The sequence below is a fragment of the Chiloscyllium punctatum genome, chromosome 15 (genome assembly GCF_047496795.1).
Source record: "Chiloscyllium punctatum isolate Juve2018m chromosome 15, sChiPun1.3, whole genome shotgun sequence".
In the NCBI taxonomy this organism is placed as follows: Eukaryota; Metazoa; Chordata; class Chondrichthyes; order Orectolobiformes; family Hemiscylliidae; genus Chiloscyllium; species Chiloscyllium punctatum.
The window spans coordinates 61,557,297-61,577,530 of NC_092753.1; the positions used below are offsets into that span (position 1 = coordinate 61,557,297).

Sequence of the window (20,234 nt, forward strand, 5' to 3'; positions counted from 1 at the left end):
CCAAAGAGACCAGTCCCTCACCTATCAGTTCCTCTTCAATATCTCAAGAAGAAGTCACTAAACCCTCAGAGGATGAACAAGCAAAGTTTTCTCCTGCACTCTCCGCTAGCTCACATCCACCTCAATGGGCAGAATCTGGTAACTACATCCCTGGCACATCACTGCAGCTGGTCAAAGCAGAAAAACTCGATTAGCATCATCAAACATGCAGTCCCTCCACCACTAACTCAGTATCAGCAGGGTGTCTCATTCACAAGATGTACTGCAGAAATTAATAAGGCTCCTCAGACAGCACCTTCCAAACCCATGACCATTACTATCCAGAAGGGCAAGAACAGCAAATGAAAAGTGAACATAACCACATTGCAAGTTCCCCTCCAACCCACACACAACTTTATTTGGAACTATATCAATGTTCCTTCACTGTCATAAGGTCAAAATCCCGGAGCTCCCACCTTAAAGCTTTGTGAGTCTACACACATTTGGTGGACTTCAGTGGTTTAAGAAGGCAGCTTACCACCACCTTCTCAATACCAACTAGGGATTGGCAATAAATGATGCCCCTATCCCATGACGAATCTCATAAACAAATTGAATAAAACCTTGGATTACTTAAATTTGCATGGAACTAAGCACAGAATGAAGTGTCTTTTAGTTTAGTTCTTCAGCTCTGCTCTTTCAGGTGTTGTGCCAGTAATTTTCAACCTTTTACATTGATTTATGTGAATACACGTATGGATAAAGGACTAATTTCAAGTATTTTAGTATGAGTTATTCCACAAACATCTGAAAAACAAATGAAGAAAGATAAAATAACTAGAACAGGCTTACCACATGTCATTGTCTAGAGCATCATGGCATTTTGCCTTCTAACTCTGCACACACATTTAGTTCACATCGAGGGGCAAGGAGTTTTAAAAAAAGCAAAAACAATCAGGCCAATACAAGTTTGAATCGTAATTTTTTTTTACATTGCCAAATTCCTACTTTAGGTATAAAGAAAAAGGAGAAAATGTACTTTTGACTGGAATTGTTCACCTCTGCAAGTATGATAAATATATAAGCTTCCTGTGGAGATGCCGGTGTTGGACTGGGTTGGACAAAGTCAGAAGTAACATGACACCCGGTTATAGTCCAACAGATATATTTAAAATCACAAGTTTTCAGTGCATTGCTCCTTCATCAGGTGAAGTAAACAGGCTAACAGTCTCTTGCTTCAGAAAAGCATTGTTAACTAACATTTCTTATTTTGTCAGATATTTGTAACCAATCGACATATCCAATGCCAGTTCACACAAGGACAGACACAGACAAAAGAACAGATAACTCAACACAGCATGTAATTTCTCCTTCTCAATATGCCATAGAAGGTAATTTGTTCAGCAATCTATTTGCAAATCTACGATATTGTTGATGAGACTGCATAAGGCTACAGTGACTCATCATTCACATTTCATCAATAATGTGTTCAGTCTTAATTTTTTTCTTTACTTACCTGGGAAAATATGCCTTTGGTAAATATTGGCCCTAATTTTGCAGTCAGTACTAAAGAAATGGTTCTCACTGTTAACCTCAATCAATGCTCAAAGAGTAGACTGAATTTTAATTTTATGTGGTATCCAAGTAGACAGGTCGGAAAGCCAAGGGTGACTCTGTCTAAGTTGTTAGCCAGATTCACAACAGCATTATAGACTGATCAATCAATGAATCATTTGCTGGAAAGACTGTGCTGCCTTTAAAGGACAACCACCCAAGAGAACTGCTCCCAGTCAATCAGAGGGCCTTTGCTGACATTGCACCTGGAAGAAAACGGTGCCTGGGGACGATGCTGCCCTGAACAGGTGATTGGGGTCTAGGGGTATCTGGGTCAGTGCTAGCGAAATGGTATTGGTTGTGTGAAGCCAAAGACATTCCATCCCACCAATCCTCAGCAATTTTGTAGCCCTGGACCTCCACCACCACCAAGCCTGTACCTCGATGCATTACAAAATCCAATTGACTTAATCTGAAGCTCTTACTCATAACTTTTCTGAGATATTAGGAATGTCATATGGGCCCAGACATAGCTCTGCATATTACTTTAATGGAGGTGTAAAGAATAAGATGTATGGTGATGTGAGTAGAAGCCAACTCTCTAAATCCAAAATGACATTGGCAAAAGGCACACCCACAAGGTTTTTTTAAAAGTACATAATTTTTATACTCATGGTTATTTTCAAAATTTTTTAAAACAGAAATATGAATAGATCATATTAAGAAGTTATAGAAATTTGAAAAAATATATAAGAAGGCAGACATGAACAAGATCATGTTACAAAGTTAAATTTAACTAAGTCAGATAATGATATCAGAATCAGGTTGAAAACTCATCAAGTTTAATCATTTTAAAAGGCTGATAATGTCTGAACCATGTTTTAAAATATAAATGTAACCATTTAAGATAATAAACATTCGGGATCATGTTGAATAATTAAATAAATTAAAGGAGAATGAAGAAAATGTAAACCAATAAATATTCACAGAGGAGTTTGTTCTAAATGGGCAATTATCTCAAATATACACCAGTTTCCTTTCGCTTTCTATTGTTGTTTATATCACAGACAAAAAGAGTGAACTCTCTGGAGCAGAATTCTAATAATTTCCCAATCCTTGGGCTAACTATTTCTTTGGCAGCTTTATGAACTTTTTTGATTTAATTCAGGTCTTGATGTTTTTCATGAGCCATAGTTTGAAAATTTTGTTTAATAGGTTTTCGTGCATTAAAGGAATTTTTTTGTTGTATTCTGTTTATTAGTTATTTAAATATTAGCCATTGATTGTTTATCTGAAAACCTTTTAACATAGTTTCTCAATTATCCATGTTGCCTTTCTTTGGATTTAAGACCAGAGCACTTTCAAATTTAGTGTAAATGACCGAGCAGGGGCTGATAGCCAAGCTCAGGACCCGTGGGGATGGCCTCAACTGGAACCTTAACTTCATCTCACACTACAGATGGCCCCACTGCACTACTTCTCACACACACACACACATACACACACGCACCCTCTCACAGACTTATACCACCTTTACTCACAGTCACACACATACACACACTCTCCCACAGACACTCCTAACTCCTCCACGCGCGCACTCACACACACATGTTTGTGAAGTGATTTATATACTTCACAAATTACGGAATTACACTTTAATTTGCATGAATCCATGTAAGATTCTGTAAATCCCTTTTTTAGATTAGAATCAGTCTGAACATTGGGGCACAGACAGCCTCACACAGGGCACCTCACACCTTGAATGCATTATCTCGGCCAACATGGCACCTATTGTTAAAGTTCACTTGAGAATGTAACTTTGAGAAAGTTCTGGAATTTACCTATGAAAGAACTGAAACCAACATGTCCATTCTAAAAGATGAGAGACTTAACAAACAATTCAGGTCTTTTTCAATATATAATTTCAGTTACATCACACTGTAAACTTTTGCTATAAACTCTGTGTCCTATAACCTTATACTCCACAACCACCTGATAAAGGAGCAGTGTTCGGAAAGCTAGTATTTCCAAATAAACCAGTTGTACTATAACCTTGTGTTTGATTTTTAACTTCGTACACTCCAGTCCAACACCGGCACCTCCAAATCATAATGTAATTATGCTTTCTTAATTGTTCCTTTACAACGAGCTTATTCTCATTCCACAATACTGATTTGGAATACCTGTTCCTAGTTGGGTCCGAGAAGTAGTTTTCTAGAAAACCATTGTGCATACATTTGAAAAATATATCCTCTATAACATTAGTATAAATTAGATTTACACAGCCTACAAGTTAATTGAAGTTCCCTATGATGACTGTGCTCTCTTGTCAATGCACAGAGCTGCAGTTTCCTGATTTATACTGACATTTACATTATCAGTATGGTTTGGCAGCCTACAAAAATCTCTCTGATGCATGTAATATCTGCAGTTTGGCCTTCTCAAGCTACCGACGCTTACCACAGATGTGGTTGTCGTGGTTTGCCATTGTATCTAGAGCCACCACACGGTGGCACAGTGATTAGCACTGCTGCCTCACAGCGCCGGAGACCCGGGTTCAATTCCCGCCTCAGGCGACTGACTGTGTGGAGTTTGCACGTTCTCCCTGTGTCTGCGTGGGTTTTCTCCGGGTGCTCCGGTTTCCTCCCACAGTCCAAAGATGTGCAGGTCAGGTGAATTGGCCATGCTAAATTGCCCATAGTGTTAGGTAAGGGGTATGGGTGGGTTACGCTTCGGCGGGGCGGTGTGGACTTGTTGGGCCGAAGGGCCTGTTTCCACACTGTAAGTAATCTAATCTAATCTAATCTAAACATTGCAGCTGTGACATATCATTTGTCCAGCAACTTTTATTGAGTTGATTAAACATATTTATCTCAATGAGTTTTGATTCTCTTTCTTACCCAACTCTCCTAATTGCTTAAATATTACTTCTGCATTCTGTGCTGCTGTGAAAAACAATACGGTGGACATTACATGCTTCTGCATGGTGTGTTCAGCAAATGAGTAATTGTTACTAGCAGACAGGGTCAGTGACAAGGTGTCATGGTGGCTCAGTGGTTAGCACTGCTGCCTCACAGCACCAGGAACCCAGATTTGATTCCACCCTCAGGCAATTTCTGCGTGGAGTTTGCACATTCTCCCCATGTCTGCGTGGGTTTCTTCTGGTTGCTCTGGTTTGATCTCACAGTTCAAATATGTGCAGGTTAGCTAATTTGCCCATACTGTTCAAGGATGTGCAAGCCCGTTGGGTTAGCAGTTGGAAATTCAGGGTTTAAGGGATAGGGTAGGAGGAGGGGTCTGGGTGAGGTGCTTTCTTTCAAAATTCTAAATTTCGTATTGAAATGATTTTAATGAACTTCTTAGCAGGAGGGGAAATTTCCACTATTTCAGTCAATCAACAGTAAGGAATTTGACTCATCCCTATCCACTGGCATTACATGAACAATGACATCTTTGGTCCAGGCAGCTGCCTTCCACTGCCAAACTATGCACAATTGCTATCTCTGTGCCATGTGGTGAGGACATTCACAAGAAATGCAAATTTTCAGCATACGGGCATGTAAAACAGAGCAAGCCCCAGCCCAGCACCTTACCACCTGCGCTCCTGAGCACATCGCTATAAAATGGAGACCATAATATGCTCACCCACCAAATATAAATAAATCATTAAGGTCAATTAAATGCACTAATACCCTCCTTATACCATGGCATGCTTGGCATGTGAGGGGTGGACAGCCATTTTTTTGTTTTTTAAAATGCCAAGAAGGAAAATGGTGCTACATTTGAAAGGCACCCTTCCCCCATCAGGGTCACCCCATCAGAAGATTAAACCACCCTGCCTTCCTATACACATAGCCATTAAACACAGCCCCTACATCATCCCTCTTTAAGATAAAAATGCCCTTGGCAAATGCCCCCAATTTACCTGGTCCAGCAACCCATTGGGCTTCTTTGTGGTCTGCTTACATCAGTCTTGGTAGTGCCCACTACAGCGTTCAGCAAACACTCCACTCTTGAGCTAATGATGGAGGGATGGTAAATTATGAAGCTGTTGAAGGTGCTTCAGCCTAGAATACTACCAATATTGCGGCGTTAGTGTCTCTACCTCAGGATCAGGAGACCTGGGTTCAGAGGTGAGCCTTAACATGTCTGATCAGGTTGATTATAAAATATCTCCTCTAAAAATCTCTTACGGCTTTTGTGGCATGGTGGAAGTATCCCTACCTCTGAACCAAGAGGTCCGGGTTCAAATCCCACCTGTTACAGAGGTGTGTAATAGCATTTCAAAACAGATTGATTGAACACATCTACCCCAAACATCCTTTGCAGCAATGCAGTAGGTCTTAGATAGCTATCTATCAACAACGTCCAGATTAGAATTGTGCTGGAAAAGCACAGCAGGTCAGGCAGTATCCGAGGAGCAGGAAAATCGGTTTCGGGCAAAAGCCCTTCATCAGGAATACAGGCAGGGAGCCTGCAGGGTGGAGAGATAAATGAGAGGGGGGTGGGGTGGGGAGAAAGTAGCATAGAGTACAATAGATGAATGGGTGTGGGGATGGAGGTGATAGGTCAAAGAGGAGGGTGGAGTGGATATGTGGAAAGGAAGATAGGCAGGTAGGACAGGTCATGGGGACGGTGCTGAGCTAGAAGGCTGGAGCTGGGGTGAGGTGGGGGAAGGGGAAATGAGGAAACTGGTGAAATCCACATTGATGCCGTGGGGTTGAAGCGTTCTGAGGCAGAAGATAAGGCGTTCTTCCTCTAGGCGTCGGGTGGTGAGGGAACAGCAGTGGAGAAGGCCCAGGACCTGCACGTCCTCGGCAGAGTAGGAGGGGTAGATGAAATGTTGAGCCACAGGGCGGTGTGGTTGATTGGTGCAGGTGTCCCGGAGATGTTCCCTAAAGTGCTCTGCAAGAAGGCGTCCAGTCTCCCCAATGTAGAGGAGACCGCATTGGGAGCAACGGATACAGTAATTGATAATGGTGGATGTGCAGGTGAAACTTTGATGGATGTGGAAGGCTCCTTTGGGTCCTTGGATGGACGTGAGGGAGGTGGTGCAGGGGCAGGATTTGCAATTCCTACAGTGGCAGGGGAGGGTGCTAGGAAAGGAGGGTGGGTTGTTGGGGGGGCGTGAACCTGACCAGGTAGTTGCAGAGGGAATGGTCTTTGCGAAAAGTGGAAATGAGTGGGGAGGGAAATATATCCCTGGTGGTGGGGTCCGTTTGGCGGTGGCGGAAATGTCGTCGGATGATTTGGTTTATGCAAAGGTTGATAGGGTGGAAGGTGAGCACCAGGGGGGTTCTGTTCTTGTTACAGTTGGAGGGGTGGGGTTTGAGGGCGGAGGGGCAGGATGTGGATGAGATGCGTTGGAGGTCATCTTTAACCATGGGGGAAGGGAAATTGTGGTCTCTAAAGGAGGAGGCCATCTGGTATGTTCTGTGGTGGAACTGGTCTTCCTGGGAGCAGATGCGGTAGAGGCAGATGAATTGGGAATACGGGATAGCATTTTTGCAGGAGGAAGGGTGAGAAGAGGTATAACCCAGGTAGTTGTGGGTTTGTAAAAAATGTTAGTGTCAAGTCGGTCGTCATTAATGGAGATGGAGCGGTCCAGGAAGGGGAGAGAGATGGTCAGAGATGGTCCAGGAGAATTTAAAGTCAGGGTAGAATGTGTTGGTGAAGTTCAACAACCACAACCGCCAAACTTTGCGCTAGGCATGACTTCAAACAATGGAGAGTTGTCTACCAATTCCCATTGATTTCAGGTTTGCTGAGACTCCTTGATGTTACATTTAGTCAACTTCTTGGAGACGGTGAGGACTGCAGATGCTGGAAAGTCAAGAGTCGATAAAGTGTGGAGCTGGAAAAAACACAGCAGGTCAAGCAGCATCAGAGGAACAGGGGAGTCAATGTTTCAGGTCGGGACTGATGGAAGGTCCCGACCTGATACATTGACTCCCCTGGGCGGCACGGTGGCTCAGTGGTTAGTACTGCTGTCTCACAGCGCCAAGAACTTGGGTTCAATTCCAGCCTCAGGCAACTGTCTGTGTGGAGTTTGCACATTCTCCCTGTGTCTGCGTGGGTTTCCTCCAGGTGCTCCGGTTTCCTCCTACAGTCCAAAGATGTGCAGGTCAAGTGAATTGGCCATGCTAAATTGCCCATAGTGTTAGGTGCATTAGTCAGAGGGAAATGAGTCTGGGTGGGTTACTCTTCGGAGGGTCGATGTGGACTTGTTGGGACAAAGGGCCTGTTTCCACACTGTCGGGAATCTAATCATTCATCAAATATAGCCTCACAGAATCTAACCCAGGAAGTAGAAATCCCAAAGAATAAGCCAGATATAAATTATGTACAGAAAATAAAATAAGAAGAAAGAAAAATGGAACTTGCCACAAACAGAAAACAAAGACAGATAGGAAAAAGTCAAACTAAATGGTTTTCTTAGTTAAATGAATTCAATACGAATTGAATTTTAAAAACTTGAGCTATCACCCTGGTAGCATTAGGTTTTCAGTGTCAGAGAGGTCCTTTGGCAAGAAATAAGTTTTACCACACCATGAAAAACCACAAAAAGAATGCTCTCGCATTTACTTTTTTTTATGTTAGCAGGCCATAATAAGGGCTATAACTTCATACATTTATGTGTATTTCAATAATAGTCCCCCAAGGTATTACTTGAATAACTCATCTGAACAGAGGGCAGAGTAAAATGGACTATAATTTGTGGATCTTCACAAATTAACAGTGCATGTTTGTATGTTCATAGGTTGCTGTTTGATATATTCCCTAATGTTTTGGTGAATCTTTTTGCCTCACCAGTATTTTCAAAGCAAAATCCAACACCTTTTCTTCAATCTGGAAATTAACATGTTTGGCAACTTTGTTTTTGAAATGTAGTTAAACAATTAGTTCTGTGATGTTGCGAACATACTTCTATATTTTTGGTAGCAAAGCAATTTGCTTTTACCATAAATACAGGGGAAAAATAAAATTGATTTTAAGTCCAAAGTAGCGAAAGTATAAATAATTAATGTATGAATATAAATGAGTGGATAAAAACCAAAAGAACTGCAGATGCTAAATAAATCAGAAACAAAAACAGAAACTGCTGGAAAAGCTCAGCAGGTCTGGCAGCATCTGTGCAGAGGAATCAGAGTTAACATTTCCGGTCCGTTTCTGAGAACTCAGAAATAATTTTGTGGAAGTAGATCACTTCTGGTGCAATAATTAGGATGCATATAAGAAAGCTCTCCTGATCAAACAACCAAAATTAACAATAGTAATCCAGGCAAACCATTGTCAGAGGTTCAACACCAGCAACACATCAGATATAATACAGAATAAACTTCCTGTATTGGAAATTATTCAAATCAGAATTCAGATAAATATGTCATGGAAATGTTGGTTGCTGAGGGACATTTAATTTCCTAAGCCTCCAAAATAGTGCAAAACTTCGGTGGCAAGGTGCATTTACCAAGGTTAGAGGAATTACAGGGAAAATTCTGTATTAAAGAAATGCACAAACAATACCTGAGAAATCAAAATCTGGAGAATAATGGTCACATTTAGATAAAACAGATAAATAATTGATAAAGCAATCAAAGGGCACAAATGATGGAAGCCAATGGATAGGGAGTGCTCCTGATGAAAAATTAAGGAGAAAGAGGGTAAAGCAATGTAACAATGAAACTGGGGACGTACGTGAATCTCACAAGCCTATCAGTATTATCTGAATGCAAAGATGAATAGCCTGAATAGACGAACAGCAAAATAAAAGCTCCTTAAAAGAATATTTTTAAATGAATAGGCATCTAGGATAACAAACACTCTTCATACACAAGTATCATTTTTAATTTATTTCTTTCAGATGTTAGCAATAGACCAATATATCCAATGCCATTTCACGGAACAGAAACAGATACATGCAGCCTCCAAAGTTCAAACAATGCAATCCAACAGGCAGTAATCTCTCAGTGTCAGTATTCCCCTCCAGGTAAATTATTTTTTAATTCATTTATGAATTGACCAGAAAACACAAAACTGCTGCTAAGTAGTGTTCACATCAATCCCAGTTATTTCTTCAACAAAGACTTCACTGTTTTCTTTACTCTATTTTGACTTTCCAAATAATATGTTACGTCGGTGGAAAATGGAAATCTAACATGGTTATTATGGAATTTAGCATGCACTAAATGTGCCAAGAAACTAAGGGAAAGAAAAGAAGAAAATATGTACAAACTTTTTGTGATATTGTTCATAGAAAATCCAGTGCCACAGTATTTCAAACAGCATATCATGATTATTATAGGCCAGTGGTGGGAGTTCACTATGCCCATTCAGATTTATATTCATTTTCTGTAACAGTCTCTAACCTCCCAATCCTGACACCTACCTTTGCTGAATTTAGCCACTAAACACCTTGGCTGATTTCATTGCAAATTTTACCTGATGGCCTCCAAATGTGTCATGATGATCTGATCTACAAATCTTGTTCTCTAATGAGCTACCTGAGACACCCATCAATATATCTGCCTGCGATATTCTGATTTCAGTTTACAAATGTTAATTAGCTAAGTGTGCAATTTTGTATGTTTTGTATAATATTTTCATTGCAGCATGAATCTTTGAAAATAAAATTTCTGCTTCTGTTTGCTCATCAGGTACTTGTAACAGGCTCCTTAATCAAACCTCTACTTGTGAAACAGAGGCAAAGGCAACTTGTCCAATGAGACTCAACGTTCAACAGCCACAGACAATGGCACCTTCATGTCATTCTGCTCCAGGTAAGAATCTTGAATTAATTCATTAGATTATTCATGTAAATTGGTATTTTTGGACCTTTTTACAGAAGAATCATAAAATTGCTTCTCCTTTTATTTGTTCATGACATTGGGCAAAATGTTAAAGTCCAGAGGAGGGAAGGGAACTTAATTATTGAGGTTGGTTCAGCCAGAATCTCATCATCTTTCAACCTCTGCAATGATAGTTCCAGGTGGGAAGGCTGAAGTTCTACATTCCTATTCCACTGTCAACTGAGGCCCTTAGGTGAACAATGACTGATCATTTCAGGGCCTATTCCTGTCTGGACTGCAATTATGTCAGTTCCAGTTGAGATCAGACAGTCAGCCCAGTCCAAATAGTTAACCAGTGTGGACAGACTGTCAGTTGTGGAGAGGGGCTCCCTCAGTTTGCTGTCATCTTGCATGATTGAACATCCACGCATTGAGCAAGGGTAATGGCTGCTGATGACCACACCTGAACGCTTGATTCTGATATCACTCTTCATCTAATGTGCCAGAACAATGCCATTCTTTAGGAGTCAATGGAATGCCAACTCCATCTCCAAGTCCTTTGTTTTTATTCTCTTGGACATGGACAGTGCTGATTGGCCAGCAATTGTTGCCTGACCCAAGCTGCCTTTGAAAAGGTGGTGGTGAACTGTCTTCTTGAATCAGTGCAATTCATGTGCTGTAGGAAGAGCCACAATGCCTTTAGAGAGAGAATTCCAGGATGTTGACCCAGCGACAGTGAAGGAATGATAATGTATCCTAAATCGGGATGGTGAGTGGCTTGAATGGGAACTTGCAGGTGATGGTACTTCCATAGTGTTTGCTGCCCTTGTCCTTCTAGTTGGAAGTGGCTATTGTTTTGGCAGGTGTTGTCTGAGGATCTTTGGTGAATTTCTGCGTGGCATCTTGTAAATTGTACACACTGCTCCTGCTGCTGCTGAGGAAGGGAATGGTGGTGAAGGGAATGGATGCTTGTGAATGTAATGCCAATCAAGCAGTCTGCTTTATCCTGGATGGAGTCAAGCATTGTGAGTGCTGTTGAAGCTGCAGCATCCAGGAACGTAGGAAGCATTCCATCACATTCCTCACTTGTGCCTTGCAGCTGGTGGGCAGGCTTTGGGCTGTTAGGAGGTGAGTTGCTCCTTGCATTATTCCTAGCCTCTGACTTGTTCTTGTAGTCACTTGTGGTTGTGTGGTAAGTTCAATTAAGTTTCTGGTCAATGATAACCTCCAGGATGTTGACAGTGGGGAATTCAGTGATGGCACTACCATTGACTGTCAAGGAGTAGTCTTATTGGATTGCATCTTATTGGAGATGGTCATTGCCTGGTATTTATGTGGCGTGAATTTTACTTACCACTTGTCAGCTCGAGCCTAGACATTGTCTGGATCTTATTGCATTTGAAAGTGGACTGCTTCAATATCTGAAGAATCAAAAATGATGCTGAAGATGGTTCGGCCGAGGGCACTACTTGAGGAACTCTGCAGCGGTGTCCTGGAGTAGAGAAGACTGACATTCATCTTTTTATGTGTCACGTAAAGCTCCAACCAGCAGAGTTTGCCTCCTGATAGCCATTGATTCCAGTGTTGCTAGGACTTCCTGATGCCTCACTCAGTCAAATGCGGCATTGGCATCAAGGGCTATCACTCTAACAGGATCATTGCAACAGACTAAAACGCAAATGACTTTTGAACTTGAGCAACAGTAATAAAACTCATTAAATAAAACAATGAACTGTGAATACTGGAGATCTGACACAAAAATAGTTCTGATGAAGAGTTATCAGACTTGAAATGTTGAGTGTGCTTTCTCTCACAAATGCTGCCAGACCCGGTGAGTTTTGCCAGCAATTTCTGTTTTTGTTTGTGATTTAACCCATGATGCTATTATTTTCTTAAATTGCAGCACGTTGCCATACACGAAGTGCTGATGAGCAACCTTCTGAGAAGATATACAACTGTTGTTTCTTGCACAAACCGCTTTCTATTCCTGCAGATGTCTTGAAAGACATTGCCTCAAGTCAGTACCAAACTCTTACGAATTCATATTTTAGAGAAAGATATGGTGTTAGCAAATTTTAAAAAGCTTTTCTTCTAATTTTTAATAAATACTGATTCGGCAGGAGGCAGCTTGAAGGCAAAGTAAGTGTTTAGCTTTTCTTGATAGCATGGAAATAGGACTGTTGCGAAGTAATAAAGTAGCTAAGACAGTAGCTGACTGAGAAATTACTGTAAAATAAAATCTGATCACAATAAGCAAACAAAAACATGACAAATGATTCTGAACCAAGTTGTATACAAATTTGTAGAACTCTTGCAGTGTCAAAGGAAGCTGTGTCAATAATTGAGTGTAAAAGCTTCAGCAGAAAGGAGGACAAATAGAGGAGCTAAATAGTCATATTATTCATTGCAGTGTTATCCAATCTGTTAGCCATGCAATCAGACACACATACCTTATAGAGAAGCAGGTACAGCAAAATGTATTTTGAATAAACCTGCGCATCTTTGCCATGAATATAAGTTGCAGTAACTTGCAACCTGGTACAAAGTATGCTGCAACCACACAGCAAGTTTTTTTTGTGTCATCTGCTAATTTCTTTATCGTGCCTCCTACATTTAAATATTAATTTAAATAACAGCAAGCTTGTAGTACGATATTATTTATGCTGCTGAATGTTTGTAAGTTTCAGCAGAGGGCTAACACATGAGAGGCTAGCTGCACATAGCTGGCACTGTTTAAAGCCAATTTTATACTCCTATAGGCATGGTGTGTTCTGGATGCAGCAAAGACTAGAACTGTTTGATAAAACATTCCGGGGATAAGAGCAAGAGTGAAAATAGTGCAACAGACCAAATGTGTTCAAAGATTGTCAGCCACAGCTACGGGCTAAAAAAAAGGTTCTCTTCCATCATGAGTCTAGAAGGACTTCCAGGGAGTTACAAAAAGGGCAGTGGGAAGAGACAATCATTGTCACTGATTCCAGACATCTCATTCTGAGGATCTTTCCACAGAAAAGCTAAAGTTCTCCATTCTTAGCAATATCTACATAATTGCCCTTTGAAATCTTTTTAAGTACAATCACAGGAATAGGACATTCAGCCCATTATGCCATTGATACACAAAACATTATCAACCTCTACTTTAAATAGCCTAGAAGCCTAAGCTTCCACAGCCTTCCTTGGTAGAGAATTTCAAAGCTTCACGACCCTATTGTAAAAATAAATTCTCTTCTTTTATCTTTCTTCTAATGTGACCAGAATTGTGAGCAGTTACTCTTAACGGTGGTGTAACTAGAATTTTATAAATTTTTAAAGTAACTTTTTTGGTCTGACATTTTGCGCCTTGACCAATGAAAGGAGCTGTTCTGTATCCCTTCTTAAACCACCTTATCTAATGGCCGCACTTGGAGTATTGTGTACAGTTCTGGTTGTCACATTATAGGAAGGACGTGGAAGCATTGGAAGGGGTGCAGAGGAGATTTACCAGGATGTTGCCTGGTAAGGAGGAAAGGTCTTATGAGGAAAGGCTGAGGGACTTGAGGCTGTTTTCATTAGAGAGAAGAAGGTTAAAAGGTGACTTAATGGAGACATACAAGATGATCAGAGGATAAGATAGGGTGAACAGTGAGAGCCTTTTCTTCACATGGTGATGGCTAGCATGAGGGGACATAGCTTTAAATTGAGGGGTGATAGATATAGTTCAGATGTCAGAGGTTGCTTCTTTACTCAGAATAGTAAGGGCGTGGAATGCCCTGTCTGCAAAAGTAGTAGACTCGCCAACTTTAAGGGCATTTAGACAATAGACATTAGACAATAGGTGCAGGAGTAGGCCATTCTGCCCTTCAAGCCTGCACCGCCATTCAATATGATCATGGCTGATCATTCCTAATCAGTATCCTCTTCCTGCCTTATCTCCATTACCCTTGATTCCACTATCTTTGAGAGCTCTATCCAACTCTTTCTTAAATGAGTCCAGAGACTGGGCCTCCACTGCCCTCTGGGGCAGAGCATTCCACACAGCCACCACTCTCTGGGTGAAGAAGTTTCTCTTCATCTCTGTCCTAAATGGTCTACCCCGTATTTTTAAGCGGTGTCCTCTGGTTCGGCACTCACCCATCAGCGGAATCATGTTTCCTGCTGCCAGAGTGTCCAATCCTTTCATAATCTTATATGTCTCAATCAGATCCCCTCTCAGTCTTCTAAACTCAAGGGAATACAAACTCAGTCACTTCAGTCTTTCAGCGTAAGGTAATCCCGCCATTCCAGGAATTGACCTCGTGAACCTACGATGCACTCCCTCAATAGCCAGCATGTCTTTCCTCAAATTTGGAGACCAGAACTGCACACAGTACTCCAGATGTGGTCTCACCAGGGCCCTGTACAGCTGCAGAAGCACCTCTTTGCTTCTATACTCAATTCCTCTTGTTATGAAGGCCAGCATTTAAATGGTCTTTGGATAAATATATGGATGATAATGGAATAGAGTGGGTTAGAAGGGCTTGAGGTTGGTTTCACAGGTCGGCGCAACATCAAGCACCGAAGGGCCTGTACTGCTGAAGATCTAGACCCTTCCAAAGGTGGCTCTTGGTTCGAGATCGGTCAAAAGAATCAACGGAATGCATTCTGTTTAAAGCAAGGTTACCAGTTTAATAAGTTAAGGCAGCCTGGTGCAGATTGGTCCAGCAACACAGAGGTTAAAAGTTTCTGTGTTCCGTGGAGAAATGGTACAATTACATTCGAAAATTACACATTATTTATGTTTTTTTAAAGAGATAATACAGCCTTAATTATAAGAAAAGACCAATCACATATAATAAGGTGACATGATTTACAGCAGGTTAATCCAATGATATTTCCTGGGAAAGGGCTTTTAATTAAAAGAAAAGTCCAATCAACTGTAATATAGTGACATGATTGACAATAGGCTAATCCAATGATATTCCCTCGGAAAGGGTTCTAAATTTACGTAGATCACCATCCCATGGTATCAGTTCATGGTTAGTTCAAATACCAAATCACTGTCTTATGATTCATATTATGAAAAATCTATTGTTCTCTCTTATCTCTAAATACAACCAACTTAACAAAGCATCAGTTCAAGTTCACAGAGTCAAATCATTACTTGCAGCCATTTTGTTCTGTTATTTTAAATTGAAAAGCCATTTTGTGGTTAATAAATATCCACATATACTTGTTGCTTCTGTCAACCGCCTAAATTCAAATTTTAGATCCTCACATAGAACATAATGTTCTATGATCTATGTTCCTGCTACCTTCAGAGTCTAGGACATGGGACTGTAGTTTTCTCTGCCTCTCCATACGTTAAGGAACATGAATGCAGAGTCCTTGTTAGTCCTGTCCAGATACACAAACTCTCAGTTCTTCTACCTATCTAACCAGTCCATTGATATCATCTTGTAATTTAGTGTTATCTTCCAACTATCAACCACACAGCCAGTTTTTATATCCTCCAGAATATTTTTTAAATGCCTCCTGCATTTATAATATAAACCATTGATATAAACCACAATTAGTGAGTGATCCAGTATTGAACCCTGCAGAATCCTATTGTAACCAGCCTGGCAGTCAGAAGCACATCTGTTAACCATAACCTTTGCTTCCTGCCACTGAGTGAATTTTCAATCCTATGTGTAATCTCCCCTTAGATTTCCATGTGCTCTTACTTTTCATCAAAAGACAACCTTAAATTCCCTACCTGCACTTGGGCGTCTTTGTCACCTTCTCAAAAACACAATCAGGATAGTCTGACAAGATCCATGTTTATCCTTGATTATTCCATGTTGTTTTGAGTTCTGATGTATACTGCCTATCAGAATGTTTTCCAGCATTCGTTTATCACCAAGTTTGGACTGACTTCCATATTTACCTCTTCTTCCCTATTTAAACAATGGTACACTATTAGCATCCCTCTGATGTCACATCTGTAGACAGACACGACTAAAAAATGATGATCAGAACCTCCACTATTTTCTCCCTTCCTTCTCTAAGCAACCTGAAGTATGGTTCATCTATCCCTGGCAATTTATCTGCATTCAAAGATGCTAAGTCCCTAAATATTTCCTATGAGCCTGTTTATCCAATCCAACATTGCATACTTCTACTTAATTGCAATGTCTAAATCATCCCTCTCTTATAGAAGGACAGAGGCAAAGTATTAATTTGATGTCTAAAAGGTCTTACTTTTCTAATCTTCTTACACTTTGCATTTTTATGAAAAAGACTTAAATATCTTTGGATTTCCTTGAACATTCTCTGTAATACACACCTACATTTAAGATTCATAGCTTCACAAATTTAGTACTGCTACAAATGTTAATTCACATCCTGCAGCTTGGTGACAAGAACCCTACCCTCATTATGGCAGTGTGTGCAGATTATAATAGTTCACTAATTATTGAAACACAAATGAGGGTCCCTTCTCAATGATCCAAGCAGCAAAACTGTTACACCACAGCCCCAGTTGGTCTCATCTGTGATGCTTTGAGTAAATGGCTCTCCTTGTAATTCATGCCGGTCCCATGTTGTTATTTCAGCCTGACAATGACACTTGTGTTTATGATCACACAGAACCTGAGCACCAGCTCATTATCAGCTCTTTCGAAGGACTCATACTTTGAAGCATATTTAAAAATGGGCCTTCCACTAAACACAACAATAATGTATACTTCCAACCAACCCCCACTCATGCCCCATTCTGCTCGGTGCCAGTTCAACCTCAAACTGACTGAGTGAAAGAGTACTTGAGAGCCAGGATCTCAAACCCCAAACTCAGATCATAGATCACCAGGCAGCAGTCTTGATCGAATATGCTTCAGAGACTTGGTCAACCCATAATTGCACCTCAAAGCACTGGAGAAATGCTATCAGTTGTGTTTATGCAAGATCTTCCAAATCCATTGGTAACAAAACCAGTTAAACAGCAGAATCATTTTCCAGATCGACTTGCCAATCATTGAATCAAAAATACGCTGCATTGATGGGACATGTTATTTGTAAGGCTGACACCACACTCCCAAAGCAAAGGCTCTATTCAGAATGCATCCTCTTGTAAGAAATGCTTTAGTGATTACATCAAAACATCTACTGAGAGGTCCAACATTCCTGTTAACTCATGGGGTTGCATAGAACATAGAACAGTACAGCACAGAACAGGCCCCTCAGCCCACGATGCTGTGCTGACCATTGATCCTCATGTATGCACCCTTAAATTTCTGTGACCATATGCATGTCCAGCAGCCTCTTAAGTGTCCCCAGTGACCTTGCTTCCACAACTGCTGCTGGCAACGCATTCCATGCTCTCACAACTCTCTGTGTAAAGAACCCGCCTCTGACATCCCCTCTATACTTTCCTCCAACCAGCTTAAAACTATGACCCCTCGTGTTAGCCATTTCTGCCCTTGGAAATAGTCTCTGGCTATCGACTCTATCTATGCCTCTCATTATCTTGTATACCTCAATTAGGTCTCTTCTCCTCCTCCTTTTCTCCAATGAAAGAAGTCCGAACTCAGTCAACGTCTCTTCATAAGATAAGCCCTCCAGTCCAGGCAGCATCCTGGTAAACCTCCTCTGAACCCTCTCCAAAGCATCCACATCTTTTCTATAATAGGGCGACCAGAACTGGATGCAGTATTCCAAGTGCAGTCTAACCAAAATTTTATAGAGCTGCAACAAGATCTCACGACTCTTAAACTCAATCCCCCTGTTAATGAAAGTCAAAACACCATATGCTTTCTTAACAACCCTGTCCGCTTGGGTGGCCATTTTAAGGGATCTATGTACCTGCACGTCAAGATCCCTCTGTTCCTCCACACTGCCAAGAATCCTATCCTTAATCCTGTACTCACCTTTCAAATTCATCCTTCCAAAATGCATCACCTCGCATTTATCCAGATTGAACTCCATCTGCCACCTCTCAGCCCATCTCTGCATCCTGTCAATGTCCTGCTGCAGCCTACAACAGCTCTCTATACTGTCAACGACACCTCCAACCTTTGTGTCATCTGCAAACTTGCTGACCCATCCTTCAATCCCCTCATCCAAGTCATTAATAAAAATTACAAACAGTAGAGGCCCAAGGACAGAGCCCTGTGGAACACTACTCACCACTGACTTCCAGGCAGAATATTTTCCTTCTACTACCACTCGCTGTCTTCTGTTGGCCAGCCGATTCTGTATCCAGACAGCTATGTTCCCCTGTATCCCATTCCTCCTGACTTTCTGAATGAGCCTACCATGGGGAACCTTATCAAATGCCTTGCTGAAGTCCATATACACCATATCCATAGCTTGACCCTCATCAACTTTTCCAGTCACATCCTCAAAGAAGTCGATAAGGTTTGTGAGGCATGACCTGCCCCTCACAAAGCCGTGTTGACTGCATTTAATCAAGCCATGCTCTTCCAGATGGTCATAAATCCTATCCCTCAGAATCCTTTCTAACACCTTGCAGACAACAGACATGAGACTTACTGGTCTGTAATTGCTGGGGATTTCCCATTTTCTTCTTGAAGAGAGGAATTACATTTGCCTCTGTCCAGTCCTCAGGTACGACTCCAGTGGAGACCGAGGATGCAAAGATCTTCACAAGTGGTGAAGCAATTGCATTTCTCATTTCCCAAAGCAGCCGAGGACAAATCTGGTCTGGGCCTGGCGACTTGTCAATCTTAATGTTTGACAAAATTTTCAGCACATCAGCATCCTATCCATCTCTATCCATTCCAGCATGCACACCTACTCTTCAAAGGTTTCATTCACTACAAAGTTCGTTTCTTTCGTAAAGACAGATGAAAAAAACTCATTTAGGGCTTCCCCTACCTCCTCAGACTCCACATACAAGTTCCCTATGCTATCCCTGATCAGCCCTACTCTTTCTTTGACCATTCTCTTATTCCTCACGTAAGTGTAAAATGTGTTCTCCCTAATCAGTACTGCCAAGCCTTTCTTGTGCCCCCTCCTGACTCTCCTCAGACCATTTTTGAGCTCCTTCCTCTCCTGCCTTTAATCCTCTAGAGCTGAGCTTGACCCTAGCTTCTTCCACCTTACGTAAGCTACCTTCTTCCTTTTGACGAGAAGCTCCACCGCTCTCGTCATCCAAAGTTCCTTTATCTTACCTCTTCTTGCCTGTCTCAGAGGGATATATTTATTCATCACTCGCAACAACTGATCCTTAAACAGTCTCCACATGTCTGTAGTGCCTTTACCATGGAACAATTGCTCCCAGTCCATACTTCCTAACTCATGTCTAATTGCATCATAGTTTCCTCTTCCCCAATTAAATATCCTCCCATTTTGCCTAATCCTCTCCTTCTTCATAGCTATGTAGAATGTGAGGCAGTTGTGGTCACTATCATCAAAATGCTCTCCCACCACAAGATCTGATACCTGCCCCGACTCGTTTCTGAGCACCAAGTCTAGAATGGCCTTTCCCCTCGTCGGCCTGTCAACGTTACTGAGTTAGGAAACCCTCCTGAACACACCTTACAAAAACAGCTCCATTCAAATCTTCTGCTCGAAGGAGGTTCCAATCATTATTGGGAAAGTTAAAGTCACCCATTACAACAACCCTACTACGTTCACACTTTTCAAAATCTGCCGACCTATGCTTTCTTCCATCTCTCTGCTGCTATTGGGGGGCAAATAGTAAACCCCTAAAGAGGTGACTGCTCCCTTGCTGTTCCTAATTTCCACCCATATTGACTCGGTAGGCAGATCTTCCTCGACAATGAAAGCTTTTGTAGCTGTGATACCCTCTCTGATTAGTAGTGCTACACTCACTCCTCTTTCCCCCCCCCCGCCCCCCTCCATATTCTTTTTAAATGCTCTAAACCTTGGAACATTGTGCAACCATTCCTGCCCCTGAGAAACCCATGTCTCTATTATGGCCACAACATCATAGCA

General features: G+C 41.4%; 1 protein-coding gene across 7 annotated transcripts in view; it reads left to right on the forward strand.

The window, feature by feature from the left end:
- Positions 1-20,234, forward strand: part of spag17 (sperm associated antigen 17) — a 222,550-nt gene that overhangs the window by 175,459 nt on the left and 26,857 nt on the right. For 5 of the 7 annotated variants that reach the window (XM_072585264.1, XM_072585263.1, XM_072585265.1 and 2 more), the window contains 4 exons: positions 1,257-1,370; positions 9,395-9,520; positions 10,188-10,310; positions 12,223-12,336. In XM_072585264.1, coding sequence (XP_072441365.1) covers positions 1,257-1,370; positions 9,395-9,520; positions 10,188-10,310; positions 12,223-12,336 — 477 coding nt within the window. The remainder of the gene's footprint in view (positions 1-1,256; positions 1,371-9,394; positions 9,521-10,187; positions 10,311-12,222; positions 12,337-20,234) is intronic. The other 2 variants (XM_072585268.1, XM_072585269.1) reach the window with 2 other exon arrangements.